Source organism: Salmo salar, chromosome ssa03 (assembly GCF_905237065.1).
Source record: "Salmo salar chromosome ssa03, Ssal_v3.1, whole genome shotgun sequence".
Classification (NCBI taxonomy): domain Eukaryota; kingdom Metazoa; phylum Chordata; class Actinopteri; order Salmoniformes; family Salmonidae; genus Salmo; species Salmo salar.
In genome coordinates this window covers 29,477,044-29,504,173 of record NC_059444.1, presented here as the reverse complement: position 1 = coordinate 29,504,173, position 27,130 = coordinate 29,477,044, and the positions used below count along the sequence as shown (strand labels likewise).

General features: G+C 40.7%; 2 protein-coding genes across 10 annotated transcripts in view; one reads left to right on the top strand and one right to left on the bottom strand.

Moving 5' to 3' along the window:
• Nucleotides 1–4,395: 4,395 nt before the first annotated feature.
• LOC106599691 (proteasome subunit alpha type-7) lies at nt 4,396–18,044 on the bottom strand. Its single transcript, XM_014190989.2, has 7 exons — nt 17,786–18,044; nt 17,413–17,539; nt 15,408–15,532; nt 5,561–5,683; nt 5,206–5,325; nt 4,957–5,019; nt 4,396–4,846 (listed from the first exon to the last, which is right to left on the bottom strand). Exons 1-7 carry the CDS (start codon nt 17,885–17,887, stop codon nt 4,751–4,753), a joined length of 756 nt encoding a protein of 251 aa, XP_014046464.1. The 5' UTR covers nt 17,888–18,044; the 3' UTR covers nt 4,396–4,750.
• The window catches only part of LOC106599684 (SS18 subunit of BAF chromatin remodeling complex), a 22,581-nt gene continuing 12,919 nt past the window's right edge, over nt 17,469–27,130 (top strand). For 4 of the 9 annotated variants that reach the window (XM_014190983.2, XM_014190980.2, XM_014190975.2 and 1 more), the window contains exons 1-5: nt 18,542–18,766; nt 19,466–19,542; nt 19,693–19,777; nt 21,954–21,992; nt 23,354–23,513. In XM_014190983.2, the coding sequence (XP_014046458.1) occupies nt 18,698–18,766; nt 19,466–19,542; nt 19,693–19,777; nt 21,954–21,992; nt 23,354–23,513 (430 nt within the window). In that variant the 5' untranslated portion in view covers nt 18,542–18,697. Of the gene's footprint in view, nt 17,571–18,541; nt 18,767–19,465; nt 19,543–19,692; nt 19,778–21,953; nt 21,993–23,353; nt 23,514–27,130 lie in introns of those variants that run through there. The other 5 variants (XM_014190985.2, XM_014190979.2, XM_014190982.2 and 2 more) reach the window with 4 other exon arrangements.

Sequence of the window (27,130 nt, the reverse complement as noted above, 5' to 3'; positions counted from 1 at the left end):
TGTTGTCAGTAGTCTAAAAAACGCAATATGTTTGCACAATTGGTTTGTGAGGTACATTAAGAGTGTGTGTGTGTGTGTGTACACTGTAATGCACTCAGTCTACAGCCTTGGGCACTGTGCATTCTTGCTTGGAGAGCACATGTCCCCGGGCCTTGTTCCTCCGTCGATGACCTCTGGTGGAGCCATTATTTTCTGCATTAATGACGAACAGCAGCCAGCCAGTGATGGGCTTTGTCCCCAGGCAAAGTAGCTTGTTCTGATTATGGGCAACAACAACAGCAGGCAGCGAAAAACAAAGAGAAACTCTTCCCACAAGCAGTTCAAACAGAACTAGGAGCAGCAGCCAGCTTTGGCATTAGAAACATAAGCTGTTCTCGGTCTATTGACAAGATGGATCTAGATAACCTCTGTGACTGAAGGGATTACCCTTAGTGAACTTGGAAAAAGTTAAGGAAGTAGCTTATTTTGTTGCTCCTTTATAATTTGTCTTCACTTTCAACCACTACTGCAAGAATCAGAAAAGGAGTGTTTGTCTGTTGTCTGTTTCTGTCAGAATAAGAATTTTGCAAGCGCTTCTGACATACTGAGAGCTGAGCTTCAACATACAACGGATTGAAATACAAAATGTGTGTGGTGTTTCGATAAAAAAAATGGAAAGCTCATTCTTGATTAGCACACATCTGCACCACCATTGTCCTTAAAACATTGAAGAAGTGAGTTTGATAAATAATTGAACAACCTATACATTTATAGTAGGGTTATAAAGGATTCTCCTGAAATTAACGGATTCATACCCACACATCTATAACCCACACAAACAAGACAAATTGCAGACAAATAGCAGTTTCTCTTGCCACGGCAGTCATGGCACCCACTCAGGAAATCCTGTCTGGGGGAGATGACTCTAAATGAAGGACTTTACCATTCACCATTATGTCTTTGGTGAGAGTCACAGGGACCCCCCGGGGCTCCTCAGCAACGCTCGGCAGCACAACTTTTCAAAGGGCTCCAGATTAAAGTCACTGAAGTTTCCCACTGGGGTCTGAGGCCAGGATCCCATTAAGCAGGCCTACTACACCGGCGGCCATAATTGTGTCTTTGAGAATTCAGAGCAGCGGTTGCTTGATAAGCAAATTTAGGGTGAAATAAAAGAAGGGGGTGAGGCAAGAAAGGAGGGAAGAGGCATACGGACACTTCCCTTGGTCCATCACTAATTTGTTGTAAAGCCCTCATGCAGTCGTTGTAATTTTATTTTTAAATCAGTGTTGTCTAATAAACCAATGTGTGTGTTTATCTAATTTAAAATAACTCCAAAATAAAAACATGTATTTATTTCCCTGAGCCTCCTTTGACCCTTGAAATGCTGTCTTGATCTTGTGGGTGTTAGGAAACAAATGTGAATATATTTACATACACAGCCTGATTGGCTGATAGGATGGTCTAGAATCCACCCCCTTGCCCAGATGAAAAGTTATCTGTCTATTATAATTAGATTACATTGTGACACCATGATGTGGGCTAAAAGTTCCATCCCACCTGAACAGGCTGAAATTCCAGGCATGTCTTTCAAACAGCTCTTACACAAAAAGGGCATTATCATAACTTTTCACAATTTCAGTGTTATACTCCGAGTCGATATTTACGTCATAAAAAGGAATTCTCCTCAACCACACCCACAAATTGTGGAAAACAAACATTTATTCTTTCCCACTGACAATGGAAAGTTGTAGAATTTTTGTTATACAGAAATAAAAAAAGCTGAAAAGCTGCTGTGTTGTTCGATGTACATGCTCCCATGTAGGGAAATAGAGACTGCGAGAACAGCCCTGTGGCTTCAGGCTATTTGGAGTGGGAAATGTGTCAACCTGGGCTCCAAGTAGGCTACATCTAGCTAGCTATATTGGTGGAAAATATTTATCACAGGTAAGACATTTAACTTGTTACTTTAATCCATTTGTAACTCCACTCACTACTTGTAGCTGTATAGCCCGTTTGTTTGTGCTGTTGGTCTTGTTCTAGGCACAACGTTCCAATACAGACTGGGACTATTTTGACATCATAGCAGGAAAATAACATATACAGTTGAAGTGGGAAGTTTACATACACCTTAGCCAAATACATTTAAACTTAGTTTTTCACAATTCCTGACATTTAATCCTAGTAAAAATGCCCGTCTTAGGTCAGTTAGGATCACCACTTTATTTTAAGAATGTGAAATGTCAGAATAATAGTTGAGAGTGATTTCAGCTTTTATTTCTTTCATCATATTCGCAGTGGGTCAGAAGTTTACAAACACTCAATTAGTATTTGGTAGCATTGCCTTTAAATTGTTTAACATGGGACAAATATTTCAGGTAGCCTTCCACAAGCTTCCCACAATAAGTTGGGTGAATTTTGGCCCATTCCTCCTGACAGAGCTGGTGTAACTGAGTCAGGTCTGTAGGCCTCCTTGCTCACACATGCTTTTTCAGTTCTGCACACAAATTTTCTATAGGATTGAGGTCAGGTCTTTGTGATGGCCACTCCAATACCTTGACTTTGTTGTCCTTAAGCCATTTTGTCACAACTTTGGAAGTATGCTTGGGGTCATTGTCCATTTGGACCCATTTGCGACGACCAAGCTTTAACTTCCTGACTGATGTCTTGAGATATTGCTTCAATATATCCACATAATTTTCTATCCTCATGATGCCATCTACTTTGTGAAGTGCACTAGTCCCTCCTGCAGCAAAGCACCCCCACAACATGATGCTGCCACCCCCCGTGCTTCACGGTTGGGATGGTGTTCTTCGGCTTGCAAGCCTCCCCCTTTTTCCTCCAAACATAACGATGGTCATTATGGCCAAACAGTTCTATTTTTGTTTCATCAGACCAGAGGACATTTTTCCAAAAAGTACGATCTTTGTCCCCATGTGCAGTTCCAAACCGTAGTCTGGCTTTTTTATGGCGTTTTTGGAGCAGTGGCTTCTTCCTTGCTGAGCGGCCTTTCAGGTTATGTTGATATAAGACTCGTTTTACTGTGGATAGATACTTTTGTACCTGTTTCCTCCAGCATCTTCACAAGGTCCTTTGCTGCTGTTCTGGGATTGAATTGCACTTTCCACACCAAAGTACGTTCATCTCTAGGAGACAGAACGCGTCTCCTTCCTGAGCAGTATGATGGCTACGTTTGTACAGATGAACGTGCTACCTTCAGGCGTTTGGAAATTGCTCCCAAGGATGAACCAGACTTGTGGAGGTCTCCCATGATGTCAAGCAAAGAGGCATTGAGTTTGAAGGTAGTCCTTGAAATACATCCACAGGTACACTGCCAAATGACTCAAATGATGTCAATTAGCCTATCAGAAGCTTCTAAAGCCATGACATAATTTTCTGGAATTTTCCAAGCTGTTTAAAGGCACAGTCAACTTAGTGTATGTAAACTTCTGACCCACTGGAATTGTGATACAATTAATTAGAAGTGAAATAATCTGTCTGTAAACAATTGTTGGAAAAATGACTTGTGTCATGCACAAAGTAGATGTCCTAACCGACTTGCCAAAACTATAGTTTGTCTTCAAGAATTTTTTGGAGTGGTTGAAAAACGAGTTGTAATGACTCGTTTATGTAAACCTAAGTGTATGTAAACTTCCGACTTCAACTGTAACTGCACTGCCCTTTAAATGACTATGTGAGAGATGAGCGCTTCATAAAGCAGTCTGTCTGGGGCCTTGGCTACTCTTCAGTCGCTGTACAAGTGATATTTGTAAAGAACGCTGGTAAATGGAAACATTGCCGTTATGGATGTTGAGTCTACTACTGCCTCTGGCGGAGTGAGGAATAACAGTGATCTTTTTGTATACTGCTGGGTAGGATACTGAAGTGAAGATAAAATTACATTGTAATTTCTTCATATTGACCCACTGATATGTCAAACTAAGCCTTCATTATCCCCCACGATGAAATCAGGGAGGGGACTGTGGATCTGTCCCTGTCCATCCATTGGTCACATGACATCTCAGACAGCAGTAGCCCGATTGACCAAACTTGGGTGAATGATGCGTCCTGCCACAGAGATCCAGCATGTACAAAATTACACTGATCGGACCAAGGCTTAAGCTATAGTAATTAACTGAAATGTGTTAGTCACACGGAATATCTCAATAGGTCCAGGGGGGGGGCTGAACCATTCATGGGGGTGATATTTACTGTTGCGTTGATGATTCTTGACATAGTTGGTATAATGCTGTTCTGATTCCATTTTACTACAGTATTTTTTTTAATTATTACCTGGGATTGGGTGCTCGACTTCACTACAGACATTTTAGCATTTTAACGCATACAACAAAGATATAACTTGAATCTAAAGAAAATAAACACTCTTCCTATAACATGATGAATGAATAAAAACAAAGGTACATAAACAAGTTGACTTTATTAAGTATGTCGATCTATTAACATTCACTTCAAATAAGTTCAATGAAAAAAATAACTGTTCTTAAAATAACATACTGTTCTTAAAAGAGGGCAGAGGTGAGATCTCCAAGTTCTGAATCCTAACTTGAGATCCACACAACTCAACTTCCACATAAACCATGCATTGATGGCAATGCCGGTGGGCTATTTATGTGAAAATTCAACATACGAACCTTAGTGTGTGACATGAAAGCTATATTTGGGCCTATAAACCTTGACACTTTTCTATATTTACCGACCAAATACGCTGCCTTTACCCAAGTGCTAAATGAAAGCAAGTGGTTGAGTAACAACTTCAAGTAGATTTCTTCTGTTTTTTCTTCTCTGCCTCATCTTCTTTCTCTTTCTCGATCTCAGCCACCAGGGTCTCAATTTCTTTGGACTCCAATAACTACATGGAGCAAAAAAAAGAAGAAAAAAGAAGCAATTAACCCATAGACAAAGACATGTTTAAAGCAGCAAATACTGGGATCAGACCACCAAACTCTATGGTGAGGTTACCTTCAGTGGCTGGTTTCTTCTGATCACAGCGAGATCAATGTTCTTCCCACCAGACTGAACCACCTGTAAAACATAGTTCAAAAGGTCAAATGTACACAATGGATTTAATATGCTAACAGCTGAATTTTTAGCCATATTGAATACACAAATATAACTGTCTCAGACCTACAGAAGTGCCTAGGGGAGCAGGAAGTAGGCGGTAAGGGTCGGTTTGGAGTTTAGCATAAAAATGACAGTGGTTGATCTCACCTCAAGCAAGGCTTTGATTGCCAGCTTAATCGCCTCGTTGTCAGTGGCGATGGCTTCCTCTGTGTAGTTCTTCTCCAGGAATTCCCTCACTGTTTTAGCACTGCGGCCAATTGCATTTGCCTGAACAAAGAGATGGGTAACAAATCAGTAACTGAGTATTTTTAAAACAATAAAATACCAATAGTGTGGTTTAAATACAGCTCAATAGCTAACGTCTATTTAAAAAACAGACCGCACAATTAAGACAGAATCTCATTTTTGCAACGATACACTTCAGAGAATCATCATGGCTATGAAAAACGATAAACATATTTATCTGTGGAGAAAGGTGAGGTATTTTTGTGGATTGGCTGACCTTCCATGCATGGTATGTTCCTGAGGGGTCAGTCTGATAGAGCCTGGGGGTCCCATCGTAGTCAAAACCCACGATCAACGCCGAGATGCCAAACGGTCTTCGTCCATTACTCTGAGTGTAACGCTACAGAAAAAGATAAAAAGCTGGCTTTCTATGAAAATAAACAAACAGTCAAGTATCATATGGACTCTAGTTTACTCTACCAAACTGGGTACAAGGTAGCCTTGCATGCAGGTTTGGGGAGTAACAGATTACAAAACTAACTGTAATCCATGACCAGCAAAAAATATTGTAGTCAGATTAGATATACTTTTGAAAAACTAGGGTTACTTTTAAATTCCGTTTTTTTTGTACATTTATTTTCCTAATGATATTCGAATCAACATTGAAAAAAGGCGCACGTTTAAGTCTTATGTCTGAAAGAGTCTGACCACAAATCAGAGACTAATATGATGACACACCAAATGTGTTTGATGGATAGTTGGGCTCCCGAGTGGCGCAGCGGTCTAAGGCACTGCATCTCAGTGCTAGAGGCATCACAACAGACCCTGATTAAATTCCACGCTGTATCACAACCGGTCGTGATTGGGAGTCCCATAGGGCGGCGCACAATTGGCCCAGCATCGTCCGGGTTTGGCCAGGGTAGACTGTCATTGTAAATAAGAATTTGTTCTTAACTGACTTGCCTAGGTAAATAAAGGTAAAAGAAAATATATTATATCTATAACAATCGTGGGAAAAGAGCAGGAATAGGCTTTTTGTAGGCTACAGTCCAAGTTACTGTATGTCTTCCAATGGTGCGACTGCTGTCGGCATTCAAAGATTATCCAACTAGAATAAATGCTTGCATGTAAGGACGGCAGCAGTGGCACATAGCACTACACTTATTATTGATATCTAGGCTACATAGCCCACTGATGTGAATCACACTGCTGCTCATTTATTTGCGCCTTACGGATTGTAGTTGTTGCGGATGGCTGGTGGTCTGATCCCAGTTCACTAATGTATACAGTTGAAGTCGGAAGTTTACATACACTTGCACAACTTTCTTGTTAACAAACTATAGTTTTGGCAAGTCGGTTAGGACATCTACTTTGTGCATGAAGTAACCAAAGAAAAAAGTGTTAAATCAAAAAACATATTTTATATGAGATTCTTCAAATAGCCACCCTTTGCCTTGACAGCTTTGCACATTCTTGGCATTCTCTCAACCAGCTTCATGAGGTAGTCACCGGGAATGCATTTCAATTTACAGGTGTGCCTTCTTTAAAGTTAATTTGTGGAGTTTATTTCCTCTTTAATGCCTTTGAGCCAATCAGTTGTGTTGTGACATGGTAGGGGGGTATACAGAAGACAGCCCTATTTGGTCGAACAGCTCAAATAAGCAAAGAGAAACGTCAGTCCATCATTACTTTAAGACATGAAGGTTAGTCAATACGGAAAATTAAGAACTTTGAAAGTTTCTTCAAGTGCAGTCGCAAAAACCATTAAGCGCTATGATGAAACTGGCTCTCATGAGGGCCGCCACAGGAATGGAAGACCCAGAGTTAACACTGCTGCAGAGGATAAGTTCATTAGAGTTACCAGTCTCAGAAATTGCAGCCCAAATAAATGCTTCACAGAGTTCAAGTAAAAGACACATCAACTGTTCAGAGGAGACTGTGTGAATCAGGCCTTCATGGTCGAATTGCTGCAAAGAAACCACTACTAACAATACCAATAAGAATAAGAGACTTGCTCGGGCCAAGAAACACGATCAATGGACATTGGATTTTTGGTTCCAACCACTGTGTCTTTGTGAGACGCAGTGTGGGTGAACGGATGATCTCCGCATGTGTATTTCCCACCGTAAAGCATGGAGGAAGAGGTGTGATGGTGTGGGGGTGCATTGCTGGTGACACTGATTTATTTAGAATTCAAGGCACACTTAACCAGCATGGCTACCACAGCATTCTGCAGCGACACGCCATCCCATCTGGTTTGGGCTTAGTGGGGCTATCATTTGTTTTACAACAGGACAATGACCCAACACACCTCCAGCCTGTGTAAGGGCTATTTGATGAAGAAGGAGAGTGATGCATCAGATGACCTGGCCTCCACAATCACCCAACCTCAACCCAATTGAGATGGATTGGGGTGAGTTGGACCGCAGAGTGAAGAAAAAGCAGCCAACAAGTGCTAAGCATATGTGGGAACTCCTTCAAGACGGTTAGAAAAGTATTCCAGGTGAAACTGGTTGAGAGAATGCCAAGTGTGCAAAGCTGTCATCAAGGCAAAGGGTGGCTATTTGAAGAATCTTACATTTTAAATATATTTTATTTAAGAATTTTTGGTTACTACGTGATTCCATGTGTATTATTTCATAGTTTTGATATCGTCACTATTATTCTACAATGTAGAAAATAGTAACAATAAAGAAAAACCCTTGAATGAGTAAGTGTTCTAAAACTTATGACCAGTATTGTATTTTAACCCAATAATGGTTGAAATTAAGAAGTTTAAGCTGTTTATCAATCATTGTTTTTGCGACCTGGGTTATATTCCCGGCCAATGCCTCAACATACAGGAGGCAGTTAGCCTAGTGGTTAGAGCGTTGGGCCAGTAAGTGAAAGGTTGCTAGATCAAATCCCCAAGCTGACAAGGTAAAAATGTGTCGTTCTGCCCCTAAACAAGGCAGTTAACCCACTGTTCCTAGGCCGTCATTGTAAATAAGAATTTGTTCTTAACTGACTTGCCTAGTTAAATATAGGTTAAATAAAATTAAAATATATTCGTTATGTAAGCCGTTTAAGAACCAAAACGTATGCAAACAGAGCAAAACGCAAGCTTCTATTGGACCAATTCAGGAAGGTCCCTCCCACTGGAGGTATAATAAGAACGGCCTCTCTCCGTTTGCTTCTGTTTAAGAAAGATTTTGCAACACAATCGGAGTAATGAAGACACCCCAGTGGACAGCAAGTGAAAAATGTGCACTTGCAACAGCCAATGGAATAAAAGTTTGAGTTTTAAACTCTCCCATGGTATTGTGCTCCATACTGTCAAAAACAAGTTGAATTTAAGAAGAACACGAGTGAGGGGTTCGATTTTCTTCATGGAAAATTACCATCTAGATTTTCACATGCAAATAGCACTTTTGGGTAGTGCTCAAAGCCATTCCTAGAAGCAGAATTTATTTGTCAACTCGAAGCAATGAGCCCAATCAAACCTCCATGACAACACAATCATAAACATGTCAGGCAATAATTAGTCCTTAGTTTTTGGGTTATGCTCAGGTAAAACTATTTGACTAATCTATATTTCCAAGTCCTATTCTTGAAAATTAAGGGGTATTAAATGAATTGGAATGACTGGAAATCTGAAAGACTGTTGTTGGTTTGATGTAGATATAGCCTAATCGTATTATTATCTGTAATAGAAAGTAATGGGTTAGAAGATGCCTACATAACCAACCCATAAAGTAAAGTAAAATGCAACATCCAATTATGGCCAGCTATGTAAACTCGAACATTAATTGATCCTGCAATAGATGTCGCTCAATTGGTAATATACATTTTGTCTCCTAATGCCTCTTAAGCAGGTTGAATTTATTGGGATCAGTCTTGTCCTTAAGGCAGAACTGAGCCATTTCCCCAAGATAGGCCAAACTTGGCTATATTGTAAAAATGTATGAAAACATAAATTATCTTTTTGGTCTTCATTTAAGGTTATGATTAAGCATTAGGGTTAAGGTTAGTGGCTGTGCTAGCTACTAACCTGCGCCTGTTAAGAGGAAAGTAATTGGGCTCTCAAGTGTCACAACTGTCTAAGGCACTGCATCTCAGTGCTAGAGGCGTCACTACAGACCCTGGTTCGATTCCGGGCTGTATCACAACTGGCCGTGATCAGGAGTCCCATAGGGCGACACACAATTGGTCCAGCATCGTCCAGGTTTGGGGAGGGATTGGCCAGGGTAGGCCGTCATTGTAAATAAGAATTTGTTCTTAACTGAGTTAAATAACAAAAAATGGAATGTAATCAGATTACAATACTTAGTTTGGGTAACCCAAAAGTTACATTTGTGATTACAATTTTGGACAGGTAACTACACTGAACAGAAATATAATGTATGTAATATAATAATGTAAAGTTTTGGTGCCATGTTTCATGAGCTGAAATTAAATATCCCACACGCACAAAAAGCTTCTCTCTCAAATATTGTGCACAAATTTGTTTACATCCCTGTTAGTGAGCATTTCTCCTTTGCCAAGATAATCCATCCACCTGACAGGTGTGGCATATCAAGAAGCTGATGAATCAGTATGATCATTACACAGGTGCAACTCGTGCTGGGGACGAAAGGCCACTAAAATGTGCAGTTTTGTCACAACACCACAGATGTCTCAGGTTGAGGGAGGGGGCAATTAGCATGCTGACTGTAGGGATGTCCACCAGAGTTGTTGCTATGTAATTTAATGATAATTTCACTACCATAAGCCACCTCCAACGTTGTTTTAGAGAATTTGGCAGTACGTCCAACCGGCCTCACAACCGCAAACCACGTGTATGGTGTCGTGTGGGCGAGCGGTGTGCAGATGTCAACTTTGTGAACAGAGTGCCCCATGGTGGCGGTGGGGTTATGGTTTTGTCAGGCATTAGCTACGGACAACGAACACATTTTATCGATGGCAATTTGAATGCACAGAGTTACCATGACGAGATCCTGAGGCCCATTGTCATGCCATTAATCCGCTGCCCTCACCTTATGTTTCAGCATGGTAATGCACAGCCCCATGTCGCAAAGATCTGTATACAATTCCTGAAAGCTGAAAATGTCACAGTTCTTCCATGGCCTGCATACGAACCAGACATGTCACCCATTGAGCATATTTGGGATACTCTGGAATGACATGTACGGCATCGTGTTCCAGATCCCTCCGATATCAAGCAACTTCGCACAGCCGTTATAGAGGAGTAGGACAACATTTCAAAGGTCACAATCAACAGTCTGATCAACACTATGCGAAGGATAAGTGTCACGCTGCATGAGGCAAATGGTGGTCACACGAGATACTGACTGGTTTTCTGATCCACGCCCCTACATTTTTTTAAGGTACCTGTATTCCCAGTCATGTGATATCCATAGATTAGGGCCTATTTCAATTGACTGATTTCCTTACATGAACTGTGACTCAGTAAAATATTTTAAATTGTTGCATTTATATTTTTGTTCAGTATAGTGTTAGATTCTGGGTTAAAATCAGAACAGTATTATACTAGAGACATGATACATTAGAAGTAATACTATAGTATCTGAGGAGTGATAGACTGATTTTTACACCAGAAGTTAATGGTTATCTGTAGGAGTCAGATTTAATTATAAAATGAATGAGAAACACCAATGTCTATTCTACCACTGCTTTATGAGATACTATTATTTCCTTATGGAGTTATCAAGAGTTGTAATTCTAAGTTGATTGGTTGATCGAATTTGTTTATTTTTGATTTAACATTTTGTTTTTCATTCAATGTGAATCATGTGTTCGAAGGGAAAATGACCAGTTCCCTGAGGTCCTGGTCCTTGGGTATATATACAAATGTATTTTGTTCAGTCTGCATATAGAAGGAAAAATGTCAATAAGGGATGACAGTTACTCCAAATGGACTGTGATGTGTATTGCTGATTTCACCAGATTGGGCCTAATGGAGTGTGGGATTCTTCGATGGGTTAGGGTGCTAACTTCCTGATTTGGTAACTCTTCCGAGAGGTCGCCAGTCAAATGCGGGAGTATGAACTAATTTTGAAAATGGTGTCAACAGTAACAGTATGTTATTATGCTCTTTCCTCTCTTGAGGTTATCATGGAAGGTGACATCAGATCGTGTCTTAAGGCATGGTAGGAATAATATGACCACAAACAGTGTGTGTGAACCTCAAAACCCTCCCTAACCGGCTGAAGAAAGACTGACAAAGGCGTTCAATGCGACAGCGACTTTTAACACTTCTGAGTCCGAGCCAAACCTGGGTACGGGCGGCAGAGTGCTGAGACCGCGTGTGTGGAGAGAGATAACGGCTCAGGTGAGAGACTCGTGTACGTGGGAGAAACGGATGCATCTATTTGGATATTGAAAATCGGGACATGATCAAGGGCCATCAAATGTGACAGGCAAGAGTTACATGTGCCGTTGGGAAGATGAACTGTAACGCTATCTGAAGAAGACACGCTAGAACGATAAGTGCCGGGACACTGCGAACAATTTAGACTAAGTATGCATTCAGATATCGCTCTTTCATTACCAGGCCACTTGCGACAGGAAAACAGGGACAAATGGGGGCTGTAATGAGAAGAGCTATTACCGGCAATAAAAAGGTTCAGTTATTAAACGTACATTCTAACAGGGATGATGTGTGCTAGGTTGAGAGACTTGAGTTTGAGTCATAGACTCAAAGTAAGCACTAAGGACTGTAATTCTGAATTTGGGTTGGATAATTGATAAAATGTTTTAGTTATGATTCGGATAGAGAGAGAGAGGGGTGCTCTAAAACTGTGAGGGGTGGGGGCACTGCAAAAATGTATTAGGCCTAGGGAGGCTCTAGAAACCTTATCTCTATGTATCCTCCGACAGGGAGGTTGTTAGAGAACTCACTGGACGATAGCTTGGGTCAACCATGAAGGCTTTTTTTTTTTTAACCACGTCATCAGAATTGTAATGTTAAATCACAATACATATAGATTGCTGGAAGATACGGTACAATTAATTGCATACAAGGCTCATAGTCTGTGTTTTGCGATAACACCCAAGGGTGAACATGAAGGAGAGGGCATGGAGACCAGCATCATATGGGTATAGAAGGTAACGGATGGACAGTTCTTTCCACAGTTTTAGTCGCATCAAGGGTGGTGTGAAGTTACTAAACATGTACTTTTTTTCCTCTTTCCTTTTCAAGTCAATACATTTTTAGGTTTCATGGAACATAAGAGTGATCATTGTTCCAGAGGAGGGACTGATGTATATTGACTAATTGATTTGAGAATGTTTTAGTATGTTTATAACTGTAGAAGTGCATTAGGAGTAGTAACTAGTGTTTTATGGGTTAGATGGAATGATATTTGCAAATGTATCTGCAGCAGGAGGTGAAGTACACGAGGCCTGTGTTTGAGACAGTGGGATGGAATGTGACTGCGGGGGAGATCTGTGGGGGCTCATAAATTAAGGTTGTGGTGATAGAGGGGTATCATTCCCAGAGACTATGTATATTGTTACAGGAGACAGCTCGTAGGAGAGGGAGGACCGCTAACTGTGCACAATATAGGGACTATTATGAAGTTAAATTGAACATTACACAAACCCAGATCATGGTGTTAGGTTGGATATTCTTCCAATTTATTAATCTCGTTCCCAATTTCTAACAGCCGGAAAACACTTGACAGATTACATGCAGTAGTTATTCTCACGGCAGTCGCCTGTATCCCTGCACACTGACTCGGTACCAGTGCCCTGTATATAGCCTTGTTATTGCTTTTCTTATTGTGTTACTTTTTATTATTACTTTTTATTTTAGCCTACTTGGTAAATACTTTCTTCTTCTTAAACTGCACTGTTGGTTAAGGGCTTGTAAGTAAGCATTTCACGGTAAAGTCTACACTTGTTGTATTCGGTGCATGTCGCAAATAAAGTCTGATTTGATTTGTAGGGACAGTAATTGTTAGGACCATGTTAGGAGTAACAGGGGTTACTTTAGTAGCATTGTTGGGTTATCAGTTTATGAGGACTCATGCCAAATAGCTGGGTAACTGGGAGACTGATGGGAGTACCGGGGCCTGTTATTCAAATGCCACAAATTAGTGATCTTGCCATAAGGGGGAGTCTATGTTGTCATGCGTTGCAGTGTGTATATCCTCAGGTGAAAGCAGCACATGAGGAGCAGGAGATAACCGAGGCATGGGCTGAATTCTGGAGATTGAGTGTACATCAAGATACACCAGGCGGGGTGTTGGGACAGCGTTGGTCTGGTCTACACACAGTACTCCTTACAGCACCTGCAGCGGTAAAGATCGTCATGTCTCTCCTCGGTGGGTGCATAGTTCTCACGGGAAGTGAAGGTCCAGCTGCATAATGGGTGAGCTTGAAGACGCCACGACAGAGGAAGCGGAGCTAAAGAAAGAGAGAGAGACTAGATTCCACCGTAGACAAGCAGATTGGTTGGGTCTGGGAGCTACTTTAAACATAGTTGGGTTAGCTGCTTTATTGGTTAATGCATCATAAAAGGATAGATGTTGGGGTAATTGTACTCTAAACAACATTTTGGAGGCATTGATGTGAGAGTCTATACAGTGCCGAGTTACCTCAAGAAGATGTAGCGTTGATTAGGGATACACACTTGCCTATCAGGTGGCAATGGAGGAGATTGGGAACAAAGTGAAAATGACATGGCTTGGGAACACCTCTCAGAACCTGGGGCTGGTAAGGGGAAGACTGGGCGAAAGCATGAGGAGGCTTTTAGGGCTTTCATTTTTGTGGAATCCAGCAGAAAAGTATCCTGGAGGCATAGAGTCAGGTGAAGAGAGAGTGGGAATTGTCATGGTCTCAGACTTTGGTTTTCATGCATATAAAATGATGCATAGTTTACCACATTGCTAATACTGTTATGTTTAGTGTTTCTCGTTGCTTTGCAAGTTTTGTGCCATCACTCTCTTAGGAACCAGAAGGAGAATGTTGAACTGGGAGAAGTCAACAGACCCAGGGGACACGTTATAATCAGTGTTCTATGAGGAATGGAAATAAGATTGTTCTATGATCACACCATACACAGAGGCCATAAGTCTCTGAGTTTGTAAACCTCACTGTGAATGTTAATTATGTTTATTTTTTGTTCATGTTTTACTAATGATTGTTTGTCCATTTATAAGTAATTTCCAAGTGTATGTAATGTTGAACAGTACGGAGTTAAATGTTCAAAACAGGGGACTGTTAGATTCTGGGTTAAACTTGGAACAGTATTATACTAGAGACATGATACATCAGAAGTAATACTATAGTATCTGAGGAGTGATAGAGACTGGTTTTTACATCAGAGGTTAATGGTTATCTGTAGGAGCCAGATGGCTTTGGAATGTGCTGGGTAGAGGGGAGGCAGTCACATGATTGCTATAGGTGATACAGGTGGAGAGCTTTGGATTAGGCATCAAGGGGGTTGAGGTCAGGTCACCTTAAGGGAGAAGGAACGGTTTATTACCCCATCACTTCGCCTTCCTGTCGAACCATAACAGATGTAAGGGTTGGAGAGAAGGAGGAGTGCATCTAAACTGTATTGATCCTGTATTGTTCTGTATTGATCCTCTGGGAAGAATTAAACTTGGTTGAGCTTTCATAGTGTCCGTAGAGTTTTTTTTACTCTGAGAATTAGAAGGTAACAATAGTAACTGTAAAGGATTACATTCAGAATGTAACCTACCCATCCCTGGTTGCATGCGACGATGCTGTCACTCTTGGACAACATCGTCACGTTGACCCAACACAGAAAGTTCCCTCTGTGTCACTAATGTTGAATAAACTTGAACTTACTCTGCCAGTTGTCCAGGTGGTTGGTCTTTATGACGTTGACAAAATATCCACAGGTAAGTCTTATTAAACAGACTTTTTAAACGTGGGTCTGCTGCAGGTGCCTGACAAATTTCTTCCCTTCACATTATCACATTAAAATAAGTCTTACACAAGCCATCTCTTGCTTGTGCACATATGAGAGAGACTATTGAAGGGCTGTGACTTCCTGTGTTAGTGAAGTCTGTAATTGTTGAGTGGCGTCTGTCACGGATGGCAATAGCAAGTCGTTAGGGGCTGTTGTTAGTTAGAGGTGGTGTGTATTGTACCTGTTTCAGGGTGGCGATGTGTCGTGTGATGTACTCAACGGTGACTGGGTCCTCCACAGTGAGCCTGTGACTCTGGCACTCCACCCGAGCTCTGTTGATCACAATGCGGGCATCTGCTGTCAGACCTGACAGAGGCAGACAACTGGTTAAATAAGAGACACTAAGAGCGAAACGTTCAGCTGGTTGGGCTATGAGCCACAGCAAACCAAACAATATTGCAACCAGACAAATGGCAGAAAGAAACTCCCTAGACAAAGCTTTACCTCTGGAAACAGCCATTACGCGAATTGTTCTCGCTAGGCAATGTTAGCTACAGTTGAAGTCGGAAGTTCACATACACTTAGGTTGGAGTCATTAAAACGTGTTTGTTTTTCAACCACTCCACAAATTTCTTGTTAACAAACTATAGTTTTGGCAAGTCAGTTAGGACATCTACTTTGTGCATGACAAGTAATTTTTCCAACAATTGTTTACAGACATTATTTCACTTATTATTCACTGTATCATAATTCCAGTGGGTCAGAAGTTCACATACACTAAGTTGACTGTGCCTTTAAACAGCTTGAAAAATTCCAGAAAATGATCTCATGGCTTTAGAAGCTTCTGATAGGCTAATTGACATCCTTTGAGTCAATTGGCAGTGTGCCTGTGGATGTATTTCAAGGCCTACCTTCAAACTCAATGCCTCTTTGCTTGACATCATGAGAAAATTAAAAGAAATCAGCCAAGAACTCAGAAGAAAAATTGTAGACCTCCACAAGTCTGGTTCATCCTTGGGAGCAATTTCCAAATGCCTGAAGGTAGCACGTTCATCTGTACAAACAATAGTGCGCAAGTATAAACACCATGGGAGTACGCAGCCGTCATATCGCTCAGGAAGGAGACACGTTCTGTCTCCTAGAGATGAATGTACTTTGGTGTGGAAAGTGCAAATCAATCCCAGAACAAAAGCAAAGGACCTTGTGAAGATGCTGGAGGAAACAGGTACAAAAGTATCTATCCACAGTAAAACGAGTCCTATATCGAGATAACCTGAAAGGCCGCTCAGCAAGGAAGCCACTGCTCCAAAAACGCCATAAAAAAGCCAGACTACGGTTTGCAACTGCACATGGGGACAAAGATCGTACTTTTTGGAGAAATGTCCTCTGGTCTGATGAAACAAAAATAGAACTGTTTGGCCATAATGACCATCGTTATGTTTGGAGGAAAAGGGGGAGGCTTGCAAGCCAAAGACCACCCCAACCGTGAAGCACGGGGGTGGCAGCATCATGTTGTGGGGGTGCTTTGCTGCAGGAGGGACTAGTGCACAGCACAAAATAGATGGCATCATGAGGATAGAAAATTATGTGGATATATTGAAGCAACATCTCAAGACATCAGTCAGGAAGTTAAAGCTTGGTCGTCGCAAATGGGTCTTCCAAATGGACAATGACCCCAAGCATACTTCCAAAGTTGTGGCAAAATGGCTTAAGGACAACAAAGTCAAGGTATTGGAGTGGCCATCACAAAGCCCTGACCTCAATCCTATAGAAAATTTGTGGGCAGAACTGAAAAGCATGTGTGAGCAAGGAGGCCTACAGACCTGACTCAGTTACACCAGCTCTGTCAGGAGAAATGGGACCAAAATTCACCCAACTTATTGTGGGAAGCTTGTGGAAGGCTACCTGAAAAGTTTGACCCAAGTTAAACAATTCAAGGGCAATGCTACCAAATACTAATTGAGTGTATGTAAACTTCGGACCCACTGGGAATGTGATGAAAGAAATAAAAGCTGAAATCACTCTATTCTGACATTTCAGATTCTTAAAATAAAGTAGTGATCATAACTGACCTAAAACAGTGCATTTTTACTAGGATTAAATGTCAGGAATTGTGAAACTGAGTTTAAATGTATTTGACTAAGGTGTATGTAAACTTCCAACTTCAACTGTACATACTTTGGTATGTGGTCTGATGATCAAGATAACATGCAAATTAATGAATATGTAGTTAGCTAGTTAAATACCTGCGAATGCCATGCAAACATGGTCGTCTAGGGCGCAGATCTTGCGGACTGTTCTTTCCTCCTGTAGTTTGGCGACAGACTTCTTCTCAACTCCAAGGACAACAATGTCTTTGCCCCTGATGCCAACCTAAATTAGGAATGAATGGGGAAATGAAACAGTTAAGTAGTTCGACACTAGCTAAATAATAACACAGAAATTCAAGTACATATTGCATTCAACAACAGAACATGATAGCTAGCTAACGTTAGTAAATTGAGTTAACTAGCAATTTTCTCCAACAGCATCGCAATGTTACGCTAGCTATCTTATCATACATTAGCTACATAGTAGCTAAATGACACAGCTTACGTTAGCTTAGCTTCATAAACTTACAGCAGTGGAGCCTTTCTTCACAGCCTCTTGTGCATATTCCACCTGAAAAAGATGACCGTCGGGAGAAAACACAGTGATTGCCCTGTCATATCTTGCTGCCATTATGTTTCTCGAAACAGATGTACTGAAATGTTTAAAAAGTGTAGCTAGCTACTCCGCTAGCGAATGTTTGCTAGCTAGTGTTTAGTGAGAGTGTAATCACAGGGCGCATGCGCTTGAACTATTTCAATAACTCGTTCAATTTTGAGCATTTCACAGGGAAAATGTTCACAAATTCACAGATGCCTCTGCAACATTTTATTTTACTCTTTATTAACTCAACAGCATTTCATTGTTATCATAGTTGGTTCCAGGACTATAATAAGAGTTTAATACAGACGGTTTAGCGCTGTTTGGACAGTTTCCGGGGGATACTATTTTCCATTCCCCTGTGGTCTTTGGGTTGAGTTTGGATTATTCCACCTTTGGACAGGGGTTGAAAACATTGTTTTGTTTTTATAAAAGTCTTAATTGTACCCCACAAAACAACAATACAATGCATTGACATGTTTTTATAATTTCGATATATATATATCTCTCTCACAAAGATATATTACATCTCAAGGGCATTATCGTTCAGCCCTTTAGTTGGCCGTGTTCGAGAGCATCAAAACGACTGCATGCCACTGCCGACTTACTGATCTACAAATCACGGTGGATCATAAAGAATGACTCATTGTTATTTGTAGATCAGTCAGTCAGTCACAATTTACCCATGATACATTGCGGATTTGATCCTCTCGAACACGGCCATGGACTACATCACAGAATAACATCAGATGTTGCTATTCTAAACTGCCTGCTTTGAGTTCTACAGATTTGTTAGCTGTTTAGTTGTATGTTTAAGTTTATTTAGCTTTATATGAAAACACCATGTCGGTGGCGTTTGCACCTCACAGACAACGTGGAAAGGGTGATATAACACCCGCTGGAATTCAAAAGGTAGCTAATTCATTTTTATCACGCACCGCAACAGAATGGAGGCGGATACAGCACCAGCTGCTGTTGCTAGCTAACTAGCCTAGCCAGCGGCCAGGTCGAAATGTAAAGAGGGAAATAGATGGTAACAATGTTGCTAGGGTAAAGCGCGGTCAATATGAACTTCGCGGTAGTGGGCAAATAATCTAAAAATAACTAACATGTTTAGTCGATTCGATGGACTAACATTGAATTTGTTTCTGATATAAATGGAAGGATAGGCTAAGGTTTTCTTAGCTAGTTGGATTGTTAGCGTCTTTTGTTAGCCAGGCACGCACAGAACAGGACTACTAGTATTATGACATTGATTATAGCTAGCTAACGTTGGAGAAAAAGGCAAAAGGCCGGTTGACCGGCTAACTACTATGTTGCCATCAACGTCATGTACTACTGTACTCTCAAAGACCATATGATTTCATGAGTAGTCTGCATTGGCATGGGACAGCCGTTTGTCTAGCTGAAGTTCAACCAGTCAATACAAGCCACATTGTTTTCATGAATGTTTCCAATCCCCTTAAAGTTGTATTTAGGCTACTGTATTCTCTCATATGTAACAGGTCAGAATGCAAACATTACTGGATAGGAAGAAGCAGTTAGTTGTCTTCTATAGGCCTATCCACATTTTTTTCAGTTTTCTTACCGTTTTGCTCTGCCATGTTTCAGTTACTGGATGAGAACAATCAGCTGATTCAATGTATAATGGATTTCCAGAGCAAAGGAAAGACCGCAGAATGTTCACAGTAAGTTATCATTTATGTACTATACAAAAGCTCCATACCTGATGTGCTTTCAGGTTGCACACTGTCATGCATCTAAGTTTTTGCAGTGTATTGATGGCCCGTCTCCCTGTCTTTTTAAATGTTAAAATGTGTTTTATGTTCTGTCAAAAGGTACCAACAAATGCTCCACAGAAATTTGGTTTACCTGGCCACGATAGCAGACTCCAATCAGAACATGCAGTCTCTGCTCCCTGCTGTGAGTATTGGTCCAGGGCGAAGGGCAGTGACGTAGGTGCTGATTCACTCTGACACATTTCTGCCAGAGAGAAAACATGAAGCGTACTAGAATTCATGAAGTTTTACAGATATTGTACAATTTCAAATAACGTGTTGTTCTTGGCTAGTAGCCTAGTATTTATTTTATTGCCCCAAACATGGGAATAAAAAAAATACCCTCTCCATAATGTTCCCTTCACCAACTGATATAATATATAGGCCTAGATCACAACTTGACTTTTTATTTTATTTAACTAGGCAAGTCAGTTAAGAACAAATTCTTATTTACAATGAAGGCCTAGGAACAGTGGGTTAACTGCCTTGTTCAGGGGTAGAAGACAGATTTTTACCTTGTCGGCTCGGGGATTCGATCTAGCAACCTTTCGGTTACTGGCCAAATGCTCTAACCACTAGGCTACCTGCCGCCCCAAATATAAGGGCATAGACAAGCAACCACAGAGCTATTATGCAACTAAAGAATACCCTCTACATATACAGTACCAGTCAAAAGTATGGAATTTTCTTTATTTTTTACTATTTTCTACGTTGTAGAATAATAGTGAAGACATTAAAACTATGAAATAACACATATGGAATCATGTAGTAAGACAACAAGTGTTAAGCAAATCAAAATATATTTTATATTTGAGAATTCAAAGTAGCAGTGACAGCTTTGTACACTCTTGGCATTCTCTCAACCAGCTTCATGAGGTAGTCACCTATAATGTATTTAAATTAACTGGTGTGCCTTCTTAAAAGTTAATTTGTGGAATTTCTTCCCTTAATGGGTTTGAGTCAATCAGTTGTGTTGTGACAAGGTAGGGGTGGTATACAGAAGATGGCCCTATTTGGTAAAAGGCCAAGTTCATATTATGGCAAGAACAGCTCAAATAAGCAAAGAGAAACGACAGTCCATCATTACTTTAAGACATGAAGGTCAGTCAATCTGGGAAATTTCAAGGACTTCAAGTGCAGTCACAAAATCCATCAAGCTCTGTGATGAAACTGTCTCATGAGGACCACCACAGGAAAGGAAGACCCAGAGTTACCTCTGCTGCAGGGAATAAGTTCATTAGATATACCAGCCTCAGAAATTGCAGCCAAAAAATGCTTCACAGAGTTCAAGTAACACACATCTCAACATCAACTGTTCAGAGGAGACTGCGTGAATCAGGCCTTCATGGTCGGATTGCTGCAAAGAAACCACTACTCAAGGACACCAATAAGAAGAATGCTTGGGCCAAGAAACATGAGCAATGGACCTTAGACTGGTGGTAATCTGTCCTTTGGTCTGATGAGTCCCAATTTGTTTTTATTTTACTTTTTTTTTTTGGTTTAACCGCTGTGTCTTTGAGACACAGAGTAGGTGAACGCATGATCTCTGCATGTGTGTTTCCCACCGTGAAGCATGGAGGAGGAGGTGTGATGGTGACACTTGGTGATTTATTTAGAATTCAAGGCACACTTCAACACCATGGCTACCACAGCATTCTGCAGCGATACGCCATCCCATCTGGTTTGCGCTTAGTGGGACTATCATTTGTTTTTCAACAGGACAATGACCCAACATACCTACAGGCTGTGTAAGGGCTATTTGACCAAGAAGGAGAGTGATGTAGTGCTGCATCAGATGACCTGGCCTCCACAATCACCTGACCTCAACCCAATTGAGATGGCTTGGGATGATTTGGACTGCAGAGTGAAGGAAAAGCAACCAAGTTGGGGACTCCATCAAGACTGTTGGAAAAATATTTTGTCTTGTTAAACACCCTTTTTTGGTTACTACATGATTCCATATGTGTTATTATCACTATTATTCTACAATGTAGAAAATAGTAAAAAGGAAGAAAAACCCTTGAATGAGTAGGTGTGTCCAAACGTTTGACTGGTACTGTACATTACACTACTAGTCAGAAATTCCACTATATTCGTCAAGTACAGGAAATGAGGCCATAATACGTGTTACCCCTTCCCTTTTGCTTGTATATCTACCGCTGTCAAGCTCTGACAATAGATTTTGTGGTGCATGTGAGATTGAAAGCAATCATTTGATATGCCTCATATGCCACCCAAATGCAAGCTTGCCCGGTCTCCCCTGTTGTTGGACAAAGGGGAGGTGTATAATGTTCACCTAGATGCTCTGTACTTGATTTCAGAAGTGTGACTCCCCTACTCCTCCAGAGGTAAAGCTTGAAGTGAGTATGGATGGAGAAGTGGTGTTTGAATTATGATAGGGTGTCTAAGGTGTCTTGGTTCACACAATATTCATTCTGTGTATTGCAGGCTATTTCCCATAGATATTCAAACAGGGTATTTTATTGTGACACGTCACACCTCTGAGACACACTGCTGGTGATAGGCCAATTGATGGCCTTTACAATAGTATGAGATAGTGTAATCTAATGGTATACTCTGTTGATAGGCCATCCTTTATTATATAAACTTGCTTGTTGCTTCAATCTGGTACTGTGAAATAGAGGATAGAATAACATATATCCAGAGATTATACAGTGCATTCGGAAAGTATTCAGACCCCTTCAATATTCCAAATTTTGTTACGTTACAGCCTTATTCTGAATTTGATTAAATTGTAATTTTTCATCATGATTCTACACACAATACTCCACAATGACAAAGCAAAAACAGATTTTTAGAAATGTTTGCGCATTTATAAAAAATAAACTGAAATATAACATTTATATAAGTATTCGGACCCTTTACTTAATACTTTGTTGAAGCACCTTTCGCAGTGATTACATCCTTGAGTCTTCTTGGGTATTACGCTGCAAGCTTTGCACGCCTGTATTTGGGGAGTTTCGCCCATTCTCCTAGGAAGAGTCTTGGTGGTTCCAAACGTCTTCCATTTAAGGATGATGGAGGCCACTGTGTTCTTGGATTTTCAATGCTGCAAACATTTTTTGATACCCTTTCCCCGATTTGTGCCTCGACACAATCCTGTCTCGGAGCTCTATGGTCAATTCCTTTGACCTCATGGCTTGGTTTTTGCTCTGACATGCACTGTCAACTGTGGGACCTTATATAGACAAGTGTGTGCCTTTCCAAATCATGTCCAGTCAATTGAATTTACCACAGGTGGACTCCAAGTTGTAGAAACATCTCAAGGATGGTCAATGGAAATAGGATGCACCGGAGCTCAATTTCGAGTCTCATAGCAAGGTGTTTGAATACTTATGTAAATATGGTATTTCTGTTTTTTGTTTTTAATACATTTGCAAACATAAAAAAAAAAAAAAATTAAACTGGATCTTGCTTTGTCATTATGGGGTATTGTGTGTAGATTGATGAGTGGAAAAAAATAACGTAATTGATTTTAAAATAAGGCTGTAACGTAACAAAATGTTGAGAAGGTGAAGGGGTCTGAACACTTTACGAATGCTCTCTATAGCCAGAGATGATTATATGTCCACCGTTAGATGAAGCCTGAGTCTTTTAATTCTGTACCTTCATCATTTGCTTTCTTTCTCATACATGGCTCAGATATGTACCTTAACACAGATGGTGTTTCTCTCCCTGTGTCTCTGTTTTGTCTGTCTAGCCACCCACTCAGAACATGCCCATGGGCCCTGGTGGGATGAACCAGAGTGGAGCACCTGGCCCCCAGCCCCCCCACGGACACAACATGCCCTCGGAGGGCATGGTCAGCGGCGGCCCCACTGCCCCACACATGCAGAACCAGATGAACGGACAGATGCCTGGTAAGTGACCTCTCCGTCACCACCTCCCTCTGTCCCTTTCTCACTCACGAGGGTTGCCTAGCAACACCACAGATCTGGGATGGGAGGGGATGGTGCTCTGCTAAACGATGATGTCACTCGTCGGTCTGTGAGCTCTGGTGGTCTTCTAAGAGAAGGAGCAGTCAGATGTGTCATGATTCCTCCGGAACTAGCCACACTGGGAGCCAAATTTGAAACTCAATTATGAAAACAATGGAGCAGGGTGAAAAAGTATCTTATTAAAACACGATTTAAATGTATTTTTGGAAGGCCTGTGGTCATCATTCATGTAATACATCAAATATTAACATCAGACAGTATTGGGGAGCTATTTCATGTATTTTTTTTTCACTGTTACATTATTTTCCCGGTTCAATCATATAGCAACCCTATATGCTTTGCAGCCCTGGTGTAACTGAGAGGAAGGGCAGAGCAGACCGTCATATGCCCCTAAATATTTTGTTCAGTACTTCTAGAGTGAAATAAATCTCACATCTCTGCTGTTTGCCAGCGAGGTTGTTCGGCTACATTGTATCGTTATTTACTCTTCAGCTCTCACTGGTGTACAAGTGATACATTGGATAATTTTGCTTGACTGTGAGAACGACAAGTTTCGCACTGTGTGTTCTGAAGGTTTGTATAAAAATAAAGTGTTGGAATAGCCTATAGGCCTACTATAGTGATTGGATCCCCCTCTCTAAAACTCTCCCTTCTGAACTAGCGCGCTATCCAGAGCATAACCTGCCACCTGATCTACAGCCCAGACCACTCCACTGCTTTGGTCTCCCATCAGGTTGAAGAAATCAGGCAAATCACCCCCTACAGTCGATTGACGCACCGGTGCGTAACATAATAAAATCCCCATCAAAATCCGTCAGTTTAAGCTAGAGATGTTTTTTTTTTTGCATCGGATGCGTCTCAATCCATCGCATGCGCCGATGTCGCACTCCCTCATCTGTGGCGAAAGGTAGCAGAGCTAGAGCGGTGTTTGTCAGACCATGAGACATCCCAAAACTATTATGAACACTCTATGGAAAGGGGAGACTCATGAACAGGATGATGGTCTCTAATTTGCTTTACAACCCCCCCACAAGTGTCAGAGAACTCATCTGAAGTATGTACCGTCGATGTACAAACTTCTGTTTGTAGCTTCTGAACCATTTGGGCTGCAAACTAATGGGGCCCCACAAGTGTCACGGAACTCGTCTGAAGTTAACCTGTACCGTTTTCATTTTTTTATTATGAAAGTACGAATGTAGTTTTGTGCCTACCCTAAAAAGGGTTAAATATGTGTAAAAAAATATATATACAATACCAGTCAAAAGTTTGGACACCTACTCATTCCAGGGTTTTTCTTTATTTTTACTATTTTCTACATTGTAGAATAATAGTGAAGACATCAAAACTATGAAATAACACATGGAATCATGTAGTAATCAAAAAACGAATATAAATATATTTTATATTTGAGATTCTTCAAAGTAGCCACCCTTTGCCTTGATGACAGCTTTGCACACTCTCAACCAGCTTCATGAGGAATGCTTTTCCAACACTCTTGAAGTAGTTCCCACATATGCTGAGCACTTGTTGGCTGTTTTTCCTTCACTCTACGGTCCCACTCATCCCAAACCCTCTCAATTGGGTTGAGGTCTGGTGATTTTGGAGGCCAGGTCATCTGATGAGTTTGCAAAACAAATGGCCACTGGATTGATGCAAATAATCATGATATCATTCTGCCAGGTAGGCATAGGCTAACTTTGTAGTTAATGTTTAACCCCTTACAGTCGACATAAAAAAAATCAATCTGTCTTAAGCTAGAGATATGTTTGCATGTGCTGCGTCTGAATCCACCGCATCTACCACTGCATCTGCGGTGGAAGGTGTCCAAGTTACAAGTTGTTTGTCAGACCATGAGACATCCCGAAAATCGGTCTTCTCACAAACGTCTGTAGCGTCCGAATGAGTTGGCCTTCAAAGTGAAAACATGTTTTTAGATTTTTTTTGCCAATTTATTGACAACACCCCTGAGTCAATACATCTAATAGCTAAATGATCATGGTGTGATCATTTTAAAACGATTAAGGGTGAATTGAGAAGGTTTTTGGGAAATCGTTTCCATCTCTACCAGAAGACCGTTATCGTTTAGCATCATTGCTAATGGCTACACAAAGTGTAAACGCACGGCACACACATGGGCATTTGTTTAAATTATTTTCTAAGTTAATTCCCTACTAAGTACACATTTTTGGGGGAATGTTGTTGAATTCTGTTTTAATGTCTGGATTCAGTGATTCTGTCTGCGTTCTCCACAACGCATATTTTGTAGGGCCTTACTATTCTGAACAACTCCCCATATGGGCAGGTGTGGAATAGAAAGGTTGGTAAGGTATTTGTCTGACTTTTTCTTGTTTGTTTCTATATGTTTTGTGAGCTGTGCTAAGATTCCCTCTTAGGTCAATAAACGTGAATCGGAATTGTTTTCCGCCTTTCCATCATATAACTGTCATGATTCAAATGCACTGCTATAGTTTAATTCAATCAAAGTTTAAAGAGCAACTGGTAGAAAACATCCTATGTGGCATTGATGTTAGTCAAATATTTATTCTAGTGTTAAAATTGACTACAAAGTGTAAATATGATACTTTTGGTCATAAAGTCAGTCTCGTCCAAATCTGAGATTTGTGAGTTAATTAGGAAAAAATAGTATGTCACGGGATGAAAGATACTGTAACAGTTTTCCTTGGGTTTAATTCAATCATGCCCACAGCTGGCAGCAATTTCGGAGCGCAGCTGCACGCCACCCGATCGTAATGCCCATGGTCAATTTGGTTTGACATTCCATATCCCTACAGGAATAGTTACGGACCATCAGTAAATTACACAATGTACATAGGACAATCTTTTAAAATGTTAATAGCTCCAAATTTCAACTACTTAACCTCAAACCAAATATAAATTGTAGAAATTCATAAACAGATATTTTGAACATTTAATGAGACAACTAAAAGTGCAATTATTAGTTGGTTTACAACATGAAAACATTGTCCCATTTACATTGTGTAATTATCAGTCGCATGTTTTACACTTTTTATCAAGCTGTTGCTGATTGCTTCTGTTTATGCCAAATCATTTGACAGCTGTAGGTTTAGATTTCTCGTTTCCTAACATTATTTCTTTACAATTTTCTGTAGCGAATAGAGAAGACTATATACCCATCACATCCACCATTATGAAAATGAATTCCTCATGTGTGTTTAACTCATGTGTGCTTGGTTCTGGATTGGAAAGGTGTGAAACGTATCAACGAGAGAAAGAAGCCAATTCAATCTTATCGTAGAAGCTCTCTCTAGTTTATGATCTTTCGCACTCTGCATGCCATGAAGGAGAAAATAATAGCATCATTAAAGCGGGGCTGGACTTGATTTAGCCTCGGTTTTAATTCTCCTTATTAGGAAATTCAACAGAACGAAATTTGGGTCTTGGAGGCGTGCTTTGATGTGGGGGTGTGTGTTCGAACGTGGGAAGCACTTGTACTTTCACTCTGCCAAAACAATACACAGTTAGTCACTCACCCTTCTAGATTGAAGGGTAATGAATAA

Bases quoted from the DNA above. Each gene is read 5' to 3' on its own strand.
- LOC106599691 (XM_014190989.2), bottom strand. From the start codon at position 17,887: ATGGCAGCAAGATATGACAGGGCAATCACTGTGTTTTCTCCCGACGGT. The intron at 15,533-17,412 runs GTATTTAACTAG...TGCCTCTGTCAG, and splicing joins TGTTTGCATGGCATTCGCAG to GTCTGACAGCAGATGCCCGC. The intron at 5,684-15,407 runs GTACAATACACA...CTTTTTCTGTAG, and splicing joins ACATCGCCACCCTGAAACAG to CGTTACACTCAGAGTAATGG.